This window comes from Hyalella azteca, unplaced genomic scaffold, assembly GCF_000764305.2.
Source record: "Hyalella azteca isolate HAZT.00-mixed unplaced genomic scaffold, Hazt_2.0.2 contig10134, whole genome shotgun sequence".
Lineage (NCBI taxonomy): Eukaryota > Metazoa > Arthropoda > Malacostraca > Amphipoda > Hyalellidae > Hyalella > Hyalella azteca.
Genome location: NW_025940181.1, coordinates 79,627 through 103,029, shown reverse-complemented (window position 1 = coordinate 103,029; position 23,403 = coordinate 79,627). Strand labels below are relative to the sequence as shown.

General features: G+C 39.2%; 1 protein-coding gene across 1 annotated transcript; it reads right to left on the bottom strand.

Moving 5' to 3' along the window:
• Positions 1-5,158: 5,158 nt before the first annotated feature.
• LOC108679031 (4-hydroxybenzoate polyprenyltransferase, mitochondrial) lies at positions 5,159-12,792 on the bottom strand. The gene is made up of 6 exons (XM_018167540.1): positions 12,048-12,792; positions 9,780-9,946; positions 8,317-8,464; positions 7,349-7,542; positions 6,585-6,773; positions 5,159-6,032 (listed from the first exon to the last, which is right to left on the bottom strand). Exons 1-6 carry the CDS (start codon positions 12,715-12,717, stop codon positions 5,838-5,840), a joined length of 1,563 nt encoding a protein of 520 aa, XP_018023029.1. The 5' UTR covers positions 12,718-12,792; the 3' UTR covers positions 5,159-5,837.
• Positions 12,793-23,403: the final 10,611 nt, after the last annotated feature.

The following is a 23,403-nucleotide window of genomic DNA, read 5'->3' as shown; positions in this document are numbered from 1 at the left end:
TTGGTCCTGCCACGGAAAGTGATCCTTCCCGCAGGGATTGAAATGACTGTGGATCTGTTACGTAGGGGGATCTTGCACAGTCTCCCCCTTCTCTCGCACAGCACAGGTATGTTTCCTAAATCTCACTTTTCATACTTTTTTTCAAGGATTTTTTAGAGGCAGTAAATATATCATATCTTAACATGCTTTATGTTAAATAGATAGTAAAAATATTGAACTTTATGCCATTATTTTTAATTTTGCAACATTTTGATTAGTTTAGGTCAGTGGTTCCCAAAGTGGGCAATACCTTTCCACCCTCTGGAGTCTGAAGGCAGTGGAAACTCACTGGAAAGATCAGGGGGGAGCCAGGGGAGGGGCACCGCACTCAGGATGATGTAGGTTATTGGTGAATTTTCCCGCGCATTTTCACTTTTTTTAAGCTATTGCTGTGCACAGCTGGCGCAATGTAATGAAAATTGATTCTCTTCGCGCACGTGTTCGCGCAATCCCGGCCATCAATTCTACGTCGCGCTGCCGCGCACGAGCAGTTTGTGGAGGAACAGACATAATACTCACATTACTCAGTACAGTATGCCTTTAGGCTTTAATTATCTTTCAATAATATATGATTTTTCTTGATACGGAAATTTGGTGAATGAGAAATCTAGAACTTTATTTTAGAAGAAATTTTCTCCAAAGTCATATGGCAACACTGAACACCATCTGTTCACATTTCGTATGTATAATAACCGCAGCTTACGATTACCGTACGTTCCGTATCCGACAAGCGGACTGAGGAAGAGTCAGAAGTAACCCGGACATGTCTCACATTTTATTATTGTCAGTTCAACTCGCGTAGTCAATATACTCGCGTAGTCAATATACTCGCGTATATTGTCGACTAAAATAGTAGAACTATTTTAGCTTTCTAAAGTACGGCGCATGGCGCATTTTTTTACCAGCATAGTACGGTGCACAACGCAGGTCGTTAAGGCCCTGATTGAAAGCCGAGAGGCTTCGAACAGGCTCGGCTCTTCCCTAAGCGTTTCTTCACTAATTAGGATAGACTTTACTCCACTCGCAAATGAGATGGCGATATGGATTTTTCCATACTTACCCAGCTATTTATTTATAAGCGTCGACCAGTAACAAAAAATATGTAAACTTTGTATTAAAAGTTTTAATGAGAGGAAATTTCAAGAAACTTTGAATATTATTGCTCATCGTGTCTGCGACTTTTACACTTTTTTCGAGATATAAACGGGTTGTAATTTTTATTGTCAATTGAATGGTATATTCGGCATTCCTTGATCAGCTTCCTTGTTATAGATATTTTCCACCAAAAAATATTTATGATCAAGTCTGCTGATACGCGGAGGGAAAATCCCGCATACTAGCTGCTCAAATGGAAACGTTGTGCAATTTTTGAGGGGAAAGAGACGTCGTAAATTACTCCAACTGTCAGTTCACAACGGGTGGCATGGTAAAGGCGAAGTCAATGAGGGGCGAAGAATAATACGTGGCCAGTGGTCGGCCTATCCAATTAGTTATAGCCGACAGTTGGCCATCTGAAAGCGACCAGTTCCCGGGAAGAAGGGTCTGGCTAGGATATCATATTACAAAGAGTACAAGCTTGAGGGTAGCGACTGGCCGAGCTTTGGGCAGATCAAGGATTTTACACGATGGTCGCGACAACCTCGCTCTCAGACTTCGCTGCATGTTGACTACAAGCCTTAACATGACAAAATAAATTCCCACGCACCTGGCACATCTTCCTGACCATGGGAGGGGCAGAGACAAAGAAAAGGGCAGTAAGGGGGCTGCGGGGTGGCCGGTGGCAGTCTGCTAAGTTGATGTCAGAATTTTGTATGTTTGACAAATTGTATACTTATGACATACAACACATGCAGGATATGACTAAGACACCAACAGTCTGCCACTCTGCCTTAATAAATTTTCACAAGCTAAAAATTACTGTTTGGTAGTTAGGAATTTATATTCAAAATTATGTTTGAATCTGTACACTAGGCGGAGGTCTAGTTTGTTAGAAATTCTTTGATCACTGCTAATTTTGGCCCATATTGCCATATAGGCAGATAGGCCTAACTAACTTCCAAATGATGAAATGAAGGTGAAATTTAAAATTCTTTCACAAGCTAAACATCACTGTTAGGTCTTAATGAATACACGTTGCAAGTTTTATCAAGCTGGCAGCTGCGTTCATTAGTTTGGGTCTTGGGAGAATCCAGGCTCCAGCTAGTATGGAATATATCTACTTGGAAGTTGGCGAGCCGCGACTGAATTTTTCGAGCCTAAGATATTTTTGGCGGAAATGGTAAAGCAATGCGGATTGCGGAAGTTGAAAATTTTATGAAATGACATGTTTGCGAAGTGCAAACCGCGATTTTTTAATCAAACAAAAATTTATGACATTCGAGCCGCGAGATTTCATACCTACTGAAATTATATGATATTAGAGCCGCGATATTTCAGACAAAAATAGGACTTTTCCAGACTAGGGCTCCAGGGAGATATTACTTGGTCACTGAATTTGGAAAATGGCAGTGAGACGCCAGAGAAGGTGAGACCAGCAACAAGTCCGGCCATAAATTTGTCCAAACCGTCTTGAATTTCTAGTGCTAAACCAGTTAAAGCTGTAAGTAAAAAAATATAGTGGTTCACTAAATGGGGTTCTACTTCAAGCCTATTTGTGAAATACCTACATAGGTACACATTTGATTTGTGTTTTACCTTTCTCTTTTAAAATTGCAGCATACCTAGCTTGCTAAGCTTGGGACTTCAGACTTGGGTGCTAGGCTAGCCTAGTTGCCCTAGTACTAGTAGGGAATGGGCGCCAGCCAGAAAAAAGTTAGGTAACAACTGGTTTAGCTGCCAAGCCTTTTTACGAAATGAGGGACGACTGTCCCAATTTACCCCGCCCATCCCTTATTACCCCGTTTGATGCCTGACGCTGACCGGCTGACGGTAGCCTGTCGCCGTCGGTAGGTAGGCTGGTAGGGAATTAAAGGAAAGGTCTGAAATCTGAATGCCGTAGAGCGTGGAGTGGCTGACTGTGGCTCACTCAGCCTCACTGCGGCCTGCGGGCAGTGGGCACACACTGCCGTCTGGCGTCTGCCACTCTCAGACCTCGGAAGCTTGAACACGGCGAGCTTGGTTGTGGACGAGAGTCAGGAGAAATCTCCCGTCCCCGTGGCGGCGTGGCCTATTACCTCATTTTTGGGACGTAATTGAATGGCGGACGAATGACTGTAGTCTTTTCTACGTTTAACCTTCCCTATCTTCGTAAGTTAATTGATTGAAAAGTATCCACGAACTAAGAAAGATCAAAAGTTCGAGAGAGCACCTCTCGCACGTCCGTCCTCTCCCGCAGCTCTAACCCAAACACGCACACAGCACACTCAGTCCTCGACCCGGGTTCTGGCCCGGACCGAATGAGCTTGGCCCGGAGTCTGGACCAGAAAAAAAGAGGGAAATCCGAGCTCCGTCGGGCAGCAGGTTAAGCGTTTCCGACCAAGTAAACAATAGCTTAACCAAAACCAATGCATTCAGATTTCAGAAAAGGTAATTTACACCGAAAAATAAATATTCCGAAACGCTCAGAGAGCAGGATTCTCACGTTCAGACCACTGCCTGTTAACCCAGCATGATATCAAACACAAGCAAGGAGGGAATATTCTTTTCGCTCCCTACAATGCATGCACATAGAAATGTCACACGAGTCAAGCAAACACCGCTCCGAAACTTTAAAAGATCCCGTAACTAAATCCGTCGAGCTCGCTGGTAGCCTGCGTCTCGCAGTGTCATATAGTATTCATATGAATTAATAAATTATTCGTATTTCACTACGTACCGCATTGACAGAATGCAAAACAATGATGAACCTTCGCCATAGAGAGACAAAAACTTTGTCTGGTAGTTACAACTCATAAACAAAATGTAAATTAGTTGGAGCTCGGTAGAAGACTAATTGCTTACTTGCGCATCATCTAATTCTAAAGAGTAATTTAACCGTCGCTGGAAGTCAGAATGTAGGTCTTAACAACGATAAACTGTTTGAGTAAATCATTTATATCCTACAATGGAAAAATGGCATTATATAACCATTAAGCTTAGCTCTGCCGTAGAAAAGAGAGAGATGGAGAGAGTTAGCGTCTCGTCGAAACGGAGAAGCAGGAGCAACGAGGGATAAGCAGCTACCTCAAGTGTTATTCAAATACCAAGTGCTCTGGAAAAATAAACTGATCATTTTAAGGGGACTCATGGCTGAAGTTCAACACGCGGAAGCACATACAATATTTTAATATTCATTCAGCCATCTAAAGACATAACTAATTGCATGATATAGTAATATGTCATGAACAGTACAGATCACTAAAACAATTTAATTCAGATCTCGAAATTGCTAGTTAGTACATTTTATTGTACAAAATTGCTAGTTGAACAGGAAGATTACTGAGAACAGGAAGATTTGACAGGCAGATATTTGCATATTAGTTATTTCATAAATGAAACATAATGGAAAAAATACAGATTTTTCCACTTTCCATTAGTTTCATTAGCCTAGTCAGTTGCGACTATGCATTGGGCAAGTGAAGAGCGTGCGTTTGCTGTCAAGGCGTACTTTTCTAATGGCCGTACCTTTATCGCTCATATCCTTGAGAATTGACTTTCTTTGGCCGGCCCGATCCCCCGATTTGGCTCCGTGCAATTTTTTATGGGGTTATCTTAAAACAATTTTTTACAATGACCGTCCATGAACAGTACTTTATTTGACGAAAATACGCCAAGCCATTGCCAGCATATCCGTCATTATGCTTCAGCGAGTTGAATGGAACTTAAAAAATTGACTAACTGAATGCATTGACAATGAGGGGAGTCATCTGTCCGATGACATCTTTAAACCAAGTGATACAATATTACAGGTAATGTGTTGTTCAATAAAATTTATATTGTAATGATATCTTCACTAGTTCTTTTTTTATCGGGCTTTCAAATAAGGAAGTTTCCTTGAATCACCCTATAGATACCAGACCAAGGGTTCATAGATACTAGACCAAGGTCCAAGGGTTAATAGATACCTAACCTGGGATTCATAGATACCTGGCCAGGGGTTCATGGACACCTGACCAGGGGTTCATAGATAACTGGTCAGGAGTTAGCTACTTTCCCGTGTATTTGTATGCACAGTGACAGAAAATGTAAAGAATTGAAACATTTGAAAGATATAGGTATTGTACTTTCGTTATAATAAAACGGGTTCATCATTCATCCCAAGAATGTCATTGATTACTTTACAATAAAAATTAGCATTACATCCCAACAGTTAGGAAGCATGGCACATAAAGAAAAATTAATTAAAATGCAGTCAAAACAATCAAACATGAACAACAGACACTTGCAGACAAAACAACAAGGCACTTGATCTACACAAAGATCTTCATATGAATACAGAAACAGGATAATTATTAGGCGATCACAGACACAGGTTGAGTCGAGACTTTCTACGGCACATTCCTGTATATCAAATTGATTAGGACAATAACTTTTTTAGGAGCTATACATCCTTCTCATTTTCTCAAAATCTTCTAAATTGAAAACAATATAGTAGCAGCGCATCAAATCATGGCACAATGGCAATATTTGATGATGCATTTAACGCACACATTTACATCAGCAGCATCTAAAACAGCTGAAACATGCATTGAGCACCCTAAAATATCAAATATTTTTAATGACTATTGCAAGATTTCGAATATAAGGCTCAATTTATGACCTTAGCTCAAGTAATTTAGGCACACAAGAAGAAAAAATATACTAAGCGATTTAAAAATTATTTATTCGTTGAGTAAATTTGGCTTCACAGGGGACCCGGTCTGGGTCCAATTATCTGGCTGAGTTTGCTGGCCGTTGTTCTCCTGGGCCAAGACAGAGCCGCCGACGAGGCCCAGGAAGACTAGAAGGCCAACATGGCGGTTGCGGCGGAAGAGTTTGCCGCACTGGGCTCTGTTGTCGATATCCAGATGCCATATCTGAAAAATAAACGGAATTAGGTTTCCTGTAAAATTTCTATCATGCGATAGAAATCTATCACTTTTACCACTGAGTTCATTTAGAAGTGATACTATGACACTCTGATCCCTTTATCCAGTGCAACGTATAAGTACATATACATTCAGTACCGATAATGCCAAAACCAATGGAGAACATCAAATTCAAGGGCCAAATAATTCATAATATTAATAATAATAATATGCGCAATATTAATCTACACATAATATGAACAGCAAAAAATTCGTCATTCATTACGTAAGATCTGACGGCACTGCAGTTCCCGCTATGACCTGCACTGCAGTGCCCACTATGACCTGCACTGCAGTGCCCACTATGACCTGCACTGCAGTGCCCACTATGACCTGCACTGCAGTGCCCACTATGACCAGCACTGCAGTGCCCACTATGACCTGCACTGCAGTGCCCGCTCTGACCTGCACTGCAGTGCCCACTATGACCTGCACTGCAGTGCCCACTATGACCTGCACTGCAGTGCCCACTATGACCAGCACTGCAGTACCCACTCTGACCTGATGTGAGATGTGTGCGGCAGCGGCGGTGGTGGCGACGTAGTGCGGCCAAGCTAAGCCTGCCGAGTAGCCTGCTAGCGCCAGGCAGCCTCCCATGGCAACACCAAAACCACTCAGCCACACCGGCGTGTTGCTGCCGAACTTCAGCGCCGTTGACTTGATGCCTATGCATGCGTCATCAGCCTTGTCCTGTAAGTAACCGCGAGAAATCAACAAGGATTCAAATGACTTAAATTTATCTTATCGCATAACACATGTAATCGAATGACTGGACTCAAATGACTTGAAATCTTGAATTATCTCAACACACAACATACGTAAGTTTTAAACAAAACATGATACATAGTAAGCAAACTAGGGTCAGTAGCGAGGCAAAGGACCTTAAAGCCCAAAATATGAGGTATATCACTGAGTGCATGATTATGAACGGTATAAAAAGATGACTGGCCTGATGTGCATAAATAGTAGCATAAATGAGAGTCCAGACAAAACATGATACGTAGCAAGCAAACTAAGGTCAGTAGCGAGGTAAAGGACCTTAAAGCTAAAAAATATGAGGTATATCACCAAGTGTATGATTATGAACGGTAAACAAAGATGACAGACCTGATGTGCATAGATAGTATCATAGATGAGAGTCCAGACAAAACATGATAAGTAGCAAGCAAACTAAAATTAGTAGCGAGGCAAAGGACCTTAAAGCCAAAAAATATGAGGTATATCACCGAGTGCATGACTATGAACGGTATAAAAATATGACAGACCTGATGTGCATAAATAGTATCATAGATGAGAGTCCAGCAGACGCCGGCAAGATAGAGCGGCACCACCGGCAAGGCCGAGATGCTGCCGTGCACAGCGCACCAGCCCAGCAGCGCGCCCCAGTTGAAGGTGAGGCCCAGCACCAGCTGTGGCCAGTAGGACACTCGCTTCACCAGCGGGTACATGCACACCAGACCTGATCAAGTAAATGGCATCTATTACTTAATTTGCAATGCAATAATTGAATACTCATGTGATATACCTATACACACAACTATACAGAAGCTACTATACCGTTCTGTAGCTATATACATTTCAAATAATCATATCAAGACGATTTTTTTCAAAAGGACAGATTGAGGAGGGAAAACAATGTTTTTCTTCAAGAATAATGTAAGTCAACAAGGTAACTTAACTAAGTAAATCAAAAGACATAGCTAACTCAGTATTGCCTGAATTTCAAGCTAACAGGAAATATATATAACCAAGCAAGCTGAAAAACTAAAATAAAATAATAGATAGATCAAATAAATCAATTTATAGGTACTTCACAAAACATACATCTGCACAATGAATTTATGGATTCAAATAAATAACAGAAATAGAATTGATGTAACCACGTTGAATCTCGTTGTCCAACAGTAAATCCAACAGCTTTGCAGAAATGAATTACCATTATGGCGTGACATTACTATACTTAACTTAACCTAAACAAAGCTACAGCTCTACACAAAAGAAATGAATTACCATTATGGCGTGGCATTACTATACTTTACTTAACCTAAACAAAGCTACAGCTCTACACAGAAGAAATGAATTACCATTATGGCGTGGCATTACTATACTTAACTTAACCTAAACAATGCTACAGCTCTACACAGAAGAAATGAATTACCATTATGGCGTGGCATTACTATAATTTACTTAACCTAAACAAAGCTACAAACAGTGAATTAGATATTATGCAGACCCAGGGATGAGGCGCCCAGCAAGACTGCTTGCCAATTGAGCTGCAGCAGCAGCAGCAAACCCACACTCAGCTGCCCTCCTAGGAACACTATTGCGTCCAGTAGGTTCACCGTCCCACTCGCCAGGGGACGATCTCTTGTGCGTTCCACCTGCGCAATCATAATATCCATGAAGTATGTGTATGATATGTATGAATATGCATGTATGATAGTATATATAATTTTTTAAATTCAATGTGGAGCTTTTCCTCGAGCCAAGGGGGTAACCACTTTTCTTCAATAAAAATAAATAAGATCTGCATGCCAAGTTCATGCAGATAATTGACGAGTGTAAGAGGCATGATAATATAGCCTCTGTCACAACCCTGGGAAGTTGGAGGCCACAGATTTTATTCAATTTTCCCGTTAAAAGGAAAATAATGCCCTTTGATTTGTATTCTGTCCTCCATATAAAAAATACATACGACTTCATAGTGATGTCAAAAATCCTGCACATGTGGCAGTATCGCCTCTATTAATAAAACACTGAACGAGGTACTAGTGGACTGGTTGGATTGAAACATAATTGAATATTATCTTCCTAAGCCATTGTTAACAACTTAAGGGCTTAATTTTAACATATATACTGTTTTTAAATTAGGCTGTCTATTTTAAATTCCTCCACCTATTACAAATCCCACCAACTGCAAAGTGCATACTGAAATAAAGTTTCTCTGTGTAGTTGACATTAATGCGGATAAAGGGAAGTGAATAGTGACAACATTATGTGTGAAAGAGTGGTGTGGAAATGGGTTAGGGCCTTCTAAGACGGCCACACAAACATTCATGGTGACTTTTGATGAGGAACAAAATGGAAGACTTTCAGTCATGAGTCATGACTGATGATCTGATTGAAAAAGTAGAGTGTAAAGTGACAAAGAACAGACAATTCACAATTCAGTCTTTAGGTGAAGACTTTCCTGCTGTCTCAAGGAGTTTTTCATATGAAATTGGCTCTGACTGTGAAGCAGTGGCTGTCTAATATGGAGGCCAGCTCCTTTGATGATAGCATACAAAAGCTGATTCCAAGATACAATAAATGCCTCAGTATTTTTGAAAAATTGGTAGAAAAGGAAGGTATGGACTTTTTAGCAAAATTTTCATGAAAGAAATTTACTTGGCGTTTTTTCAGATTAAAATAATAGATAGATCTTACTTAGATAGATAGATAGATAGAACGTACTTAATTTAAAAACACTACATATATGTTAACCAAGAAATTTTTGACTAATTGCCAAATTATAAATTACAAGTAGAAGGTCATTAAATTTTGTGTACATTATAAAATGAATGACCACATGATGACAATATCAAACACCAAAAAACTTATGACAAAAACCATTTATGTGGATTACAATTCAAACATTTTCGTGAACAGAAGGCCTAAAACTAACATCCACAATGAAATGAAAAATGAAAATGTTACCTTCTTGTCTATATCTCTGTCCCAAAGATCATTGATTGTGCAGCCAGCTCCTCTCATCACCAAAGCCCCCATGCCAAAGATGGCCATCAGCCATGGGTCGGGCCAGCAGCCAGGTCCTGCAGCAATGGCCAGGCCCCAGCCACATGGCCAGAAGAGAAGCCATGTGCCTAATGACAAAAAATGTATTAGAAGCTTGACAGAAAACGCATCACGCGCAGAAATTTGGAATCTGTAAGAAAACCTTAACAAGTAAAATACATAATACAATATATTTCAAGACCTGAATGAAGGCCAACTAGCCTCTATGTATGTCTCTTTAGCAATTACACATATGATTTACATGGAATTGATGTCACTTATTTGCTTAAATCGCAAGTTAATCACAAATTTAAAAGCAAGGATTAAACCACAAATGTTCATATCTTTATGGAAAACGTTTCGGAGTCCAGCTCCATCGTCAGTTTGTAGAATCTATAATTTACATAGTAAGTCACAAATTAGTACAATTTAAAGCACAAAAAAAAACACAATTAAAAACCTAAACTTACAAGTACCAGGGCACAAAACCTATCTATTCACAATTTCAAGAGGATAGGAGCTACCAGCTGAATTTAAACTGGGCCTAAGTTTAAAAATGTACAATGATTCTAAAATACGCAAATCTGAAGTACCGGAGGTGGAAGCTAAAACTCTAAAGTCACTGTCAGAAACAGGGACACCACACTGCTCGGCGTGAGTGCGCACAGCCGAATGAGGGGGGCGCGATAGTAACTGTCCGGTCCTACAACTCCTGCCCTTATGCTCAGCGACCCTGGAATAAAGATTGCGAGACGTCATCCCGACGTACACAGATGCACATTGTGCACAACGAAATTGATAAACCAGGGACGATCGCATATGAACAGGGAGCATATCTTTATATCTAAAGAAAGATATGCTCCCCTTGCCCTTATCAGGTTTTACTGACGTTCAGGATTTAACTATGGCCTCATTTGACATGGAAAATTTGTTTACCAATGTACCCCTTCACGAAACAATTGAAATTTGTCTTAATTCTCTGTTTAAAAATATTAATGATTTTGTGTTTGGTTTAAACCGTAAATTTTTCAAATCTCTTTTAGAATTATCAGTTCTTAACTCGTTTTTCATATTTGCTGGCAAGTTTTATAGACAGATTGACGGTTTAGGCATGGGACTACCGCTTGGCCCGACCTTTGCAAATATTTTTATGTGTTTTCACGAGGTTTCTTGGCTGGCCAATTGTCCTCCTGAGTTTAAGCCAATATTCTATAACAGATACGTCGATGACACCTTTCTAATTTTTAAACATTCCTCCCATGTCAAACTATTTTTTGATTACCTAAACTCACAACATAATTCTATCAAATTTACTATGGAGCTTGAATCTAACAATAGTTTGTCCTTCCTCGATTGCAATATTACAAAATCTAATGGCCGTTTTTTGACTTCTGTGTTCCAAAAACCGACATTCACCGGTCTTAATACAAGTTTCTTTAGTTTTTGTTCATTCCGGTTCAAGTTAAATGGGCTTAAAACTCTATTATACAGAGGTTTTCGCATTTGTTCAACATACCATGCTATGGACGCTGAATTTGAATTTTTACGAAATATATTCTCGCTTAATGGATTTCCGGCAAGTTTGGTGTATACCCAAATCAAGAAATTCATGTCGAAGCGTTTCAGTGAGGTTGCTCCTGAGCGCGATAGTAGGAACGTTATTTATTGTTCTTTTCCATACTTCGGCCCTGCGTCCAAAGCTATGTCAAGAGAATTAACAGCCTTGTTCGATAGATACTTTCCAAACGTCAAACTTCATATTGTTCTGGTAAACAGTTTCAAAATCGGTTCTTTCTTTAGATATAAAGATATGCTCCCTGTTCATATGCGATCTCAGTTTAAATTCAGCTGGTAGCTCCTATCCTCTTGAAATTGTGAATAGATAGGTTTTGTGCCCTGGTACTTGTAAGTTTAGGTTTTTAATTGTGTGTTTTTTTTTTGTGCTTTCAATTGTACTAATTTGTGACTTTCTATGTAAATTATAGATTCTACGAACTGACGATGGAGCTGGACTCCGAAACGTTTTCCATAAAGATATGAACATTTGTGGTTTAATCCTTGCTTTTAAATTTTTGATTTACATGGATAATAGATAATTATTTATTGATGACCTTCCATAGTTTAAGATCATCAGGGCATGAAAAAAACCATCTATAGTTTGGAACTCAGAAAACCAAAATGCAAGCTTACCAATTGGTCTGTCAATTCTGAGCAGTTGGAGATATGGCTGTGAACTTTGTGGGCAACCATTCACAAATTTCTGAGCTGGGGTCAAGTGAACATCAAAGTCCGTGTTGGAGATGCCATCACTTGTCCTCAGTGAAGGATTGGTAGTGGGAAATTTTCCTGTGTGCTTTTCAACAGCAACCACTTTCAGACAGTCAATACTAGACTTGTCTGCAACTTCATCACTAATTCTAATGTTGGGACTAGTATTGCGTTTCTGTACAGATTTACAATGGTACAATTTGAACTCTCTGGTACAAGTGTAATTACTAATAAAAATATAAGAAGATACCTGGTGATTTCCATACTGTATATTGTTCATTATTCTCCAAAATTGATGCTTTGAGATAATTCCTGATGTATTACTAGATTGTCTAAGAAAATTATTATTTCTATAAATTTGCAATCCACAATGAGTTTCACTACCAGAGGTAAAAAGATCTCTTGAGGAATTGTTTTCTATTGAGGGTGAAAAAAGCTTCCTGTCATTGCACTTCAAAGATAAAGTTGACACATGTGATTGTTGCAATGACAGTAGGTTCAGAATTGAAGAGCCATGATTGGTTGAATACCAAGGAGAAGCCCTACTCTGTAGTAGGAGCTTTAACAATTCTGATGCACCCCTCAGTATCATGGCTTTGATAACAGCAAAAAATGCTTCAGTGAAATTTAGAGCCAAAATTTACATGCTTCCTAACAATCCATCCCTGCACAAAAAAGTTCAACAGGTAATTTAAAATTCAATTAAGACACGGAAGTTGGTTGATAGAAGTTGAAATATAAAAATTTAAAAACAACTATCATATTCACATTTAAAAATTTAGGCACTGCTTTCAAACAATTACCCACTGCCAATTTACAGTCAAACATAAAATCTTAATGGACTGCAGATGAGGCTAATGTTAATGAAATTCAATAAATTGTGAGCCAGCATTGGTCTGCCAGTAGGATGAAATAACAGTCAAAATCCAAGGAAAGTTTGTCTATTGATTTCCCAGCAGTAAAGGGAATCAAGAATGCTGCCAAGACACTCTTACTCTCACAATGGTTTCCTAGTTTTGAGATAAAAATTATAACCAAGTATTAAGGTACATGATTTTATTTCTTTAATGCCAAGTAACAAGTTGTACGCTCTATGCTTTTACATCTTTGATACCAAGATACCTCACAACAATCACCATAATTATCAAGGCACAAAGTGCAAAAAATGGAAGTCTCTAAGACTTGAAAATATCCACCTCATGAATCACAGCTGGATTGTGGCTCAGCAGAGCCATCCAAATTTCTGAACTTTTCACATTAAAAAAAATACAAGCCTTTAATCACTAGCCAATCTCTCAATATTTAGCTCAAATTATGTAGTTCATTTACCCTACAAGCAGGAAAAGTTTGTCTAAAAATAAATTTTATACTTAATATATAAATCACAGCCTTACTGGTAAGTAGATTAGTACCTAGTAGCAAGGTTTGCTAGCACTTCAGCTATCAAGCTATTTTGCACCAGAGGTCAAAAGATAACATTGCCAGCGGGGCCGAAGGTCTCAATTATTTCAAGTCTCTAATTAATCATCACTCACAAGAGGCAGAAGGCCTCAGATGTCCAGCCGGCAGCTGGCTCAAAAGAAGCAGCTTTAGCATCTCAAAGAGACAAAGTGATAAGGAGGGACAGGTGAAAAGCAACAGAAACTAAGATACTATCAAGAGGTCACTCACACTGGACGGCAGCTGCCTGCACTGTCTGTGTGACAAACAAATGGGTCTTCCATCATGCTAGATTCCATTTGGATTAAAAATAAATGATGCACATATGTAAAATAGCAATTAACAAAAATTAACATTCTGTCCCAGGCCCTGATTGGTCATGATTTGTTTTGGTTGTTGACAACAACTGAACTTGTTGGTTGAATGTACATTTGGTCTAGGCATTCATAAACATTGTGAGCTTGTGAAACAAGCTGTGTGCAAAGCAGGTCTAGCTACAAAAATCAAAATTAGATGTTGGTATAGATCATTTCTAAATGCAAATTAATTCACATTCACCATTGACTGAAAAAAATAGAAATTCTCATAAGATGTTTATCGTCGTGAATGAATTTTTGCCTAGAATCACACAACACATGTCTTAAACTGCTTGAAAGAGTTTCATCATGTTGAAAATATTTTATTTCTAAAATTATGCGAGTTGTTGCTATATGTAACCTTTTCAAGCTTTTAGTCCTTTGCAATTGCAGGTGTACTGTTTTGTTCACTGGTTAGTCAAAACATTATCTTGAGAAGATAATTTTGTGTCATCATTATCTTTACAGTGATCTATAAAATATTTAGGTCTGCAGGTTAGTACCACAGTCTTGTCATACTTGTATATACTGAACTGTGACAGCAGCAAGAATGTTATGTTGAAGATGAAGATCTTCAACTCATGGCTCAGACTCTTGTAAAACCATGTTTTATTTTAGCAAACATGGAAGGTAGGCATTAGCATGAGCTTAAGTGCATGTGAATTAGGGAATAATGTTTTAACTGCTATTTCTAGGGCAAAATTAAAGCTTATTTGTAATATGCACATGTGCCATTGCTGCTATGAGTTTGCAGTTCAGGAATGGCTATCCATGGCTTGGAAAAAAGGGTTACAGTTTGAACATTTATCAATTCATGGCTCAAAAAATCCAGTCACTGCTAGAGAGTAGATGATTTCCTCACTAGCAACATTACTATACAAAACCTGAAATTCTACCATGCTGTCAAGCAGCATTATCATACACTGTGATTATGTGATATGCAAGATATTGATAATTGATTGAAATCTTGACAAGATAAGAAAGGTAAAAATGAACTGCTTAAAAAAATCTCTATTTAGCAGTGGCACTAGCCACTAACCACCAAAGTCCACTATGCAACTCAGTCCTTTGAATACATTCCCATGTCTGGCATGTCATTACTGTCACACCACACTCAGGAAGATGTATATAAACGGGGAAAGGTCCCGCGCATAAATAGTTTTTTGAAGCCCTAGGTCAGCGCAGTTTGGTGCAATATAATCTAATTATATTTTCTTCGTGCAGACGTTTGCACAGATCACAGTCATTGATTCCACGCCGCGCAGCACTCGGCGCGGAGCCGTCCGACACAGTTTCCATCTGAATGGAATGGCAACATCGTCTGTCATCTGTAGATGACACATGCATTTTCGATCTTTGACTTCGAGTGTGATGTGTTCCTCTGAAGCTATTCTCATTTTTATTAATGTTAGTTGTTCGCCTCTATAATTAACCTTCATTGTTGCAATAAAAATGAAAATTTATCATTAAGATAGATTTCTTCCGGTGCCTGTGTTTTTTTATGCAATTAGCACTTATTAGTGGGGCGTGAGCGTGTTATGGACGGTGAATGATATGCGGTGTGGTTCTTTAATCTTGACTTCTCTTGGTACAACTATATTTATCATTTTATGACCACTATCTTTTTTATTAAGAAATTTGTTTAGTTTGCTTGCTACGGACCTACGGCACGATTTGTAAGTGTTGTCCCATAGTATGATAGTGCTCTAAAGAATTTTGTTTTATGATTGGTTTTTAATGGAACAGTGTGGGTGAATAAGAAGAGTATTTCTAGCATTTTCTCTGACTTTGAGTTGACACTTGACAGGTTTCTATGGTGCATCACAGACAAAGTTATAATGTGTGTCTCAAATCTCAATGGAAAATTATTTCACTGCTCACTGCTGCATTTCCAATCACAAAAAAAAAAAATCAAAACTTGGACACTAATCATACTATTTAGCAATTAAAACACAATTACGGATTACTATCATTATATAATAGTAATACTTTGTATATTTACAAATGAAAATAATTCAACTCTTGGAAATAATTATTTTCATCAATTGATTTACGCCGAATTCCTCTTCACGCATTTACATGCAAATGCGATGCATAGGCATAGCTAAGCTTTTTTTCTAATCTAAATCAAAAATTGCCTTAAATTTTAATGCAATATGGCTATAAGCTATTGGAATTTTAAATTTTGGAAACTGGAAAGGTCTAATCTTGCATCTTGGGCCACTTTCTGAAGCAAATTTGATTGAAGATGATTTTCTTCTTTACTAGTGTATTTTTTGTGAATCTATTGCTACAAATGTCAATGAGAGTTTTGTCCATTTTTTTCCTCGTAGTTTCAAGTGGTATTACAAATTTTGACAAAATTGGTATTACAAAATTCTAAATTGTACACATACCATACCGCCTCAATAGTGTCTAAGCGACAATAGTTATACTGCTGACATATGGCATACCAATTACCAACTGACTACTGAGATGTATTCAAGCCAAAATAAGGCAACGGGTGATGTTAATGGTAAGCATGAATTTACTGATGAATTTACTTCTACCTTCTACATAGCTGATAGGCTGAGTGATAGCTTTATTTGATAGTTGAGATGTCCGCTGTGCACCTCAGCCATCATGAGTCAGCACCTCTGCACCTGTGAGGCTGTGACCTGTGTCTGAATTCATCCAAAATCTGGCAGATGCTAGACTGGCATTAGTTGTCTAATTGTCATATTTGTCCAGATAGAATCTTGCACCCTTTACCCTTTGCAAATTGCACCTTAAATTGGTAATAAATTCCAAGTCATTTGTTCTATTTCATTTTGAATTCATATTTTTAATAGCATTTCAGATGTATTTCAACTATTGAAGACACAGGGCCAAAATCTAACCCTGTCCCCATCATCTCATGATGGCGTTTTGATTCACTGCTATCTCTGATTAATTCACTTCTATCACTGGCTGTATCCTGTAGGATTGTTTCAATGAATTCAGTTAGCTCATACCAATTGAAGTATATTATATTTTCTTTAAAAAACTTTGAAAATTATGCTTAGTGTTCAAAAGTTACCATGCATGATTACATATTCTTCCTTTTCAGCATTTTCAGTTCTGATGAGTTGCCAGAAAAGGCCATCTTGTAGAACTGATTTATCTACAATAGCTTCAACTTCATCATCATCATCATCAGTGCAGCATCAACCAATTGATAAAACTGCTTCTTCAAAAGACCTGCACTATTGTTTAACCTGTCTGGGAGATGGGAAAAAATTTAAGAACTGTAAAATAGTAAGAAACAACTTGTCATCACAAAAGCGGCACATTGATACCTGGCATCTCCAAGATGATGGGAGCACAAAACCAGCAAAATTTGCTCGAGCAGATCATCCTGATGTCATTCAGATTTTGCAGGTACTGTGCTGTGTGCTGCAGTAACCATGAGGCTCAAAGTTATTAGAGGTATAAAATTGAAGGAATTGTTGAAGCATTTTTTTTCAAGCTTGTTGCTCTACAAGTTTCTCATTGATTTTGTTTTATTATATAGGATTTTCTAAGAATTTATTTTGCTTGAGCCTTAACCACTGTCAAACAGTAAACTTTTTGTCTACTCCATACGTCCTAATTTAACCACCTAATCTTTGCCTCTAAACACATCTCAGGCCAGTACTAGTTCAACTGAAAAAGCTGGACCTCCCACTCCCAGTGATTTACCAGTGGCCAATTCAGAAGATGCCAACATGGTTAATAATCAACCTGATGCCAATAGTGGTGCCACAGCACTGACAGCAGTGCCAGTTGTGTTGGACCAGACAAGTAAGGGACAACTTGATTTTTCTCTTTTGCATTGTTACTTACTTGCTTCTACACTATGTTGCTTATTTTTATCTACATTACTTTTCATAATATCAATTGCTACTCAAGATAAATTTATCAGTTCAATACATTTTTAAAGGTATATATTTGCATCTTTATTTTATCAGGTGACATAGTGTTGCCGTCAGATTCAACTATCCAACCGAGCACCAACTCACAAAAGCTGCGTGAAATCAAAGAACAGTTGGCCACTTTAACCATTTTAGTTAAGGGTCCTCCAGGCCAGCTGAAGCCTGCGCCAGTGCCAGTGGACCATGATCATTTGCAGCAAGAGAATGCAAAATCTTTGGGCAAGCTTCTCCAGCATAAACACTTGGCTGTAGCACCATGTGGAAAGGACTCCATAGTCTACTGCATGCCCTGCTTTACTCAGTGTCGCAAGGCTGGCAACATTGGTTCAAATTTGTCTGTTTCAGACGTGCATCGTAAGCTGTGAGTTCATCCAAGCCATTATCTGTGTTCTAGATGCTTGTATTAGCGTTCCAAACCCTATAGCGCCTGTTGCTATCTGCTTCAAGTTTACGTACTACCGTAGCCAGAAGATATGATTCCGTAATGTATTCATATAACCCATTTGTAGTGGAATTTGCCTAACTCGGTATTGATTTTTTATGACTTTTAGGAACTCAGCATGCAAAGGTACTCTTCGCACAGGGCTGCTTGTCACTCAGGAAAAAATGCAGGCTATGCTTGAGGACCACACTAAGTTTGCCAAATTCCGCTACAAAGTTACGTGCCACTTGTCAGGGATCACCGGAAGGGCGCACGTTAATGCGGTGCACCAATATGAGGCGGAGAAACAAAAGACTCTAAATCAGAAAGTTGTGCGAACGCTCCTGCGTTGTGCAGTGACTGACATAGAGGTTGCTGCTGGTGGCATTCATTTTGAAACGTTTGTAACACTTATGGCGTCCTCTGGTGCCGATATTGGGTCCATTGGTCATGGCTTGTAAGTGTCCATTGCCTCTGTGTTCTAAATAAGTTTAGTTTCAATTTCATCCTACAATAAATAGATTTTTAGTCTTATACTTTCTTTATTCTGATGTCAGTGCGTTGTAAAAAAAAACAAATTTGCACGCGACATATGTCAATAATGATGAAATGTATATAAGTGACAAATTTTCTCTTGCTTCTTTGACTTAATCTATACAAAACGTTCTTTCCTACAACCCAGCCAATTCTGCACTGAGCTTTGGAAGCTGCACGAGGCTTGCTTAGATAAAGAAACTTCACGTTTCCTGCAGCAAGAATTACCGTCAACTGGGCAACCACCACTCTTCTGTTTGACATGTGACAAGAGCACCCCTTCTCGCACCACCAACCAGGCCGTCTTGTTATTAACCCGGTGCGATACTGGGCAGGCTTTGGCCATTCCAGCTGGCGCACCACCGATCTATGGTGGTGACATGGATGCTGGAGGCAAGTCTTTAGCAATAAATTTTCTAAAGACAGTAAGGATGCTTGATCCGCCTATGGGCAACCTTGTCGGTGTCGTTGCTGATGGGCAATACCAAAATGAGCCATTTGTATGTGCACTAAGAGATCAGCTTGGGATGTCTCCAAATGACAAGCAGCATCTACCTATCACCTGGGACCCAGCCCATTTTCTTAATTTAGCAGTGACCGATTTCAGAGATGGACCAGAAGGCCTCTTGCTGCGACGCTTCATTAAGCGTACAAATCGGTTTGCTTCTTTGTTTGGGCGAGGCCGTGGGTATGCGGCGCTGCAAGCAACATCCGAGAAAGGTGCTCAGGCAATATCATCCTTTGCAACCCAACGATTTGCAAGCTCTGCCATGAAGCAGTGGCATTCCATTGCTTCCAGCTATGAGGTAGTTGAGAAGTATATTATGCCAAGTTTACGATTTGAAAATATAAAATGCTAACACATGTTGAACTGCAAGCTACATTAAACATTTCTTAACTGTTGTTTATCTTATCTAGGAACTACACTTTGCATTTTGAACTGAAAATCCGAGTTGTTCAGATAATGAAGAACTGCAATACCAACTTTTTGGGTACGATTTTGTGTATGATTTGCTGTGCCTGCGCGACCTCCTATCTCCCATATGTGCTTTAATGGAATTGGTCCAGGACATGCAGCAGCCACACTGGAAAATAACTCTAATTTGGCCTAAGGTTGCCACCTTTCTGAAGAATAGGTAAGCTATTGAAATTTTTGGATAAGTACTTTTAATATGTTCAAGTGGAATTAATGTGATAAATTATTGTACAATTATTCCTAACCATTCTTTAGTGATGCATATAACATTCCTACAAAACTGCCAATTTCTTTTCTTTTAAATACAGGTCTTCAGGTTTTCGGGTTGAAGACTACCCTTCCCTGGCAGCGTGCCACCATTCTATCCGCCCAGGTGGCAGTTATTTGAACGTGCCGCTGCTCGATGGGTGGTTGGTTGAATCCCACAAAGCTGGAGGCCCAGTCAAGTGGTGCACTAGAGAAATTTTTGACATGTAGTGTTTTCTTGCTTGTTATCCCAATATCTAATATTTGTGGCTTGACGCATTTTTTACACATCATGGGTCACTAGTTTTAATTTTAACCGCAGGACGAGCTTGTAAAGCTAGCCGCAGCTCTTCACAAGTCATTAGTGTCCCGCGTCTTGAAAGGATGTGGGTCGGAGGCGGCTGATGCTGCATCCATGGATGCTGCTGCTGTCATACTGCTGCTGACAAAGCCTGATGTTGATATTGAAATTGAAATTCACACCAATTCAGCTTCCAGCCGGTGCCTTGTTCAGCAGGCAGAGAGTTACGAGCACTTGGAATTGCAAGCCCCTCTTTCACGAAAGTATTCATCTTCCTACGTGACTACTGTACATGAGGCATTTAAATCTGGTTTAGGCAAAGACGCATGGCTATCACCACCGGTAACTGGTCCCATCACTTCTGTGTTGGAAACAGAAAGCTTAGCCTCATATTGCAAGTTTGAACTTCTGCTTCGGGTGTCAACGCCGAGTGGGGATACTATTGATACGCGGCTCAACGAGATGGCAGTTTATCAGTCGCTCTACAAGGATCCACGACTCTACAAACGCATGGGCTACTCGGCTTGCCGGCTCCTCGACTTCACCCTGCATCGTGGCGGCTCAGGTAGATTGTTAATTGCTTATCTCAATTTGGGTAAAATTATCTACTGTGTAAAGTATCACTAAATTAATCTCCAAGACTGCATTTGCATTTCATTCTCCAGTAACAGCGTAATCACGCTTATTACTCGCTTATAATACAGTATTAAGAATTGATTAAATTAGTTTTTTGCTAGAATTTCTATGTTACATAAACTATATCTATTTTACAGAAACTGTGGTGGAGACATTTTATTCCACCATGCGTTCTCAGCAGCATCACGGGGGGCAGAATAACAGCATGCTTCAGAGGCGTTCAAAGCTGCGATGGATGTTGCCTCCAGTTGGTAGCCAAGCTTGTGAGCGACTTTTGGATATGGCTGCACGGCTTTTCTACAAGGGAGATTCTTCACATGGTGCGAATCCTCACCGAGGCCCCTTCTTTAAGGATGCAAGGGCTAAAAATTATGATGTCAGCAAAGTTGTCAACTGCCGAGCACATTTACAGTCCAGATGTCCCTTCATTGGCTGCCCTACTGGAGAGGACAACGAGGAGAGTGACAAATAAAACGTGTTTCTTGTATTTTGTGAATCCTTTCAATTTGCTAAAAACAGACCATATATACTTTACTATTAATAGGTATTTCTTAGCTTTAAGGTAAAGAAATGTTATTGTTTATTTTTTCTATATGAATTTAGGTCTGTGATTGACTTAGCGACTGGAAGAAATTTGTTTCAACTCATATGCATGTTCGTTGCACGGTCTTGACCTCAGAGGGATTGAGTACGGAATGTAAGGCTACGACCCTTCTCACCGAGTTCAGTAAAGATCCTTGTACAGTAAATGCAGCATGCAAACAATAACCATGTGTTCACTCGACCATTAAGCGACGGAGTCAGAAGTAAGACGGAGACGTCTTATATTTTGTTATCATATTTCGCCTTGTGTAGTTCAGTAGTTGATATTATCTTTCATGACCAAGGATATATAAATTTTTGATAGGGAGATTTTAGGTTTATTAATTTTAATGTGATGATCTCGATATGATTATAGCCAGGTTGAATTTTTTCTGTAGAGCCAGCTCCTAGATCATTGTTGATAAATACATACATCCTTTGCAGTTAGAGACGCTTGCCGCTTGCATCAGATCTGAAAGTAAAAAAGTTCGATAAATGCATGTTTGTAGGTATGATGCCATTTAATATATTTGATCATATTTAAATGAGGGTGAAACCTGCTGTCAACCTGAGAATGGCTATGGCTAATCTGGATTCTGGAGCAACTTTCACAAATTACCGTCAAACGAGCAAACGGTTGTCATTACTTGGGAACACGACCACCACAGCAGAAGGGTATTGTATGCATCTAAGATAATCAAAAATGACATAACATTCTAATTGCTTGTTTAACTTGTGTAAAAGAACGGTAAAAAATAGGACATTTGACCTGATGCTTTTAGTGTTAAGTGTTGAAGCCCTTCAGTAATGTCCATCTGCTGCAGCTCTCGCTTTGCCTTCGTGTCATTTACCAATTTGACCTGTCTTTTTCTAAATATATTTCTCTAGCATTCAATTCATTGATACCTGATGGGCTGGCTGTATGTGCAGTCCCCCAATGCATGTACACGTTTGGGTGCCATTGCGCTCATGCTCATCCATTCTCAAACTATATTAGTAGCACGGCGCATATTGAGAGAATCAATATATGAATTCCCGCGCACCTGGCACATCTTCCTGACCATGGCTGTCGCACTGCTCACTCAGCCTCACTGCAGGCATGGAATATATCTACTTAGCAACCTGGATTTTTGAAGCTATGGTTTTATGGGTTTGCAAGCCATTATTCCATTTATTTGGGGCTTGGGCCATGAATTCATTTCTGTGAGCCATAAATTTCATTTCTTTGAGCCGTGAATTCCATATCTTGGTCATAAAAAGCCATTTATGAGCCGAAAACTTATTGTCAAAGTTGCGTGCGCGAGTTATCCCAAATATCTAATTTTACCCTAAAAAACAGTCTGATTGTACAGCTGACAGCAAAATGGCCAACACCAACATTTGTCTTCACTTAAGTCTTAAGTGGCACCTGATTCCTGAACATGTGACTGATGTGAGAATGACGTCTGACTGCTCTGACGTGACCGCAGTCCACAACTACATTATTTTCAAGGAAACATTTTGGGTATTACTTTAGATTAAGTGCATCCAAAATAAAATGTATAAAAAATCTTTTAAAGACCACGTTTTTCATGTGGACTCAAAAGTAGAAAATAATTTTTTGGCAGCTACTGATCTCTGTTTGCTTTCATTCTCTTGGTCTTTTGTATTTCAGTTAAAATATTTTACATCTAAAACGAAAAACGTGGGGCGCATATGTATTTATAGAGCGCTAGCTAATGGGAAAGTTGGTGAAATATCGATTGCAAGATTTGATCATCACAGACACGAAAGCGAGCTAAGAAAAACGTAGTAAAAAGGGCGTTTTTTTATTATATGTTTTTTTTTTGGGTGTAGATTAAGAATCTGAAATCC

Bases quoted from the DNA above. Each gene is read 5' to 3' on its own strand.
- LOC108679031 (XM_018167540.1), bottom strand. From the start codon at position 12,717: ATGATACTGAGGGGTGCATCAGAATTGTTAAAGCTCCTACTACAGAGT. The intron at 8,465-9,779 runs GTAACATTTTCA...ATGATTGCGCAG, and splicing joins ACAGAGATATAGACAAGAAG to GTGGAACGCACAAGAGATCG. The intron at 6,033-6,584 runs GTCAGAGTGGGT...TTTATTTTTCAG, and splicing joins CCGCACACATCTCACATCAG to ATATGGCATCTGGATATCGA.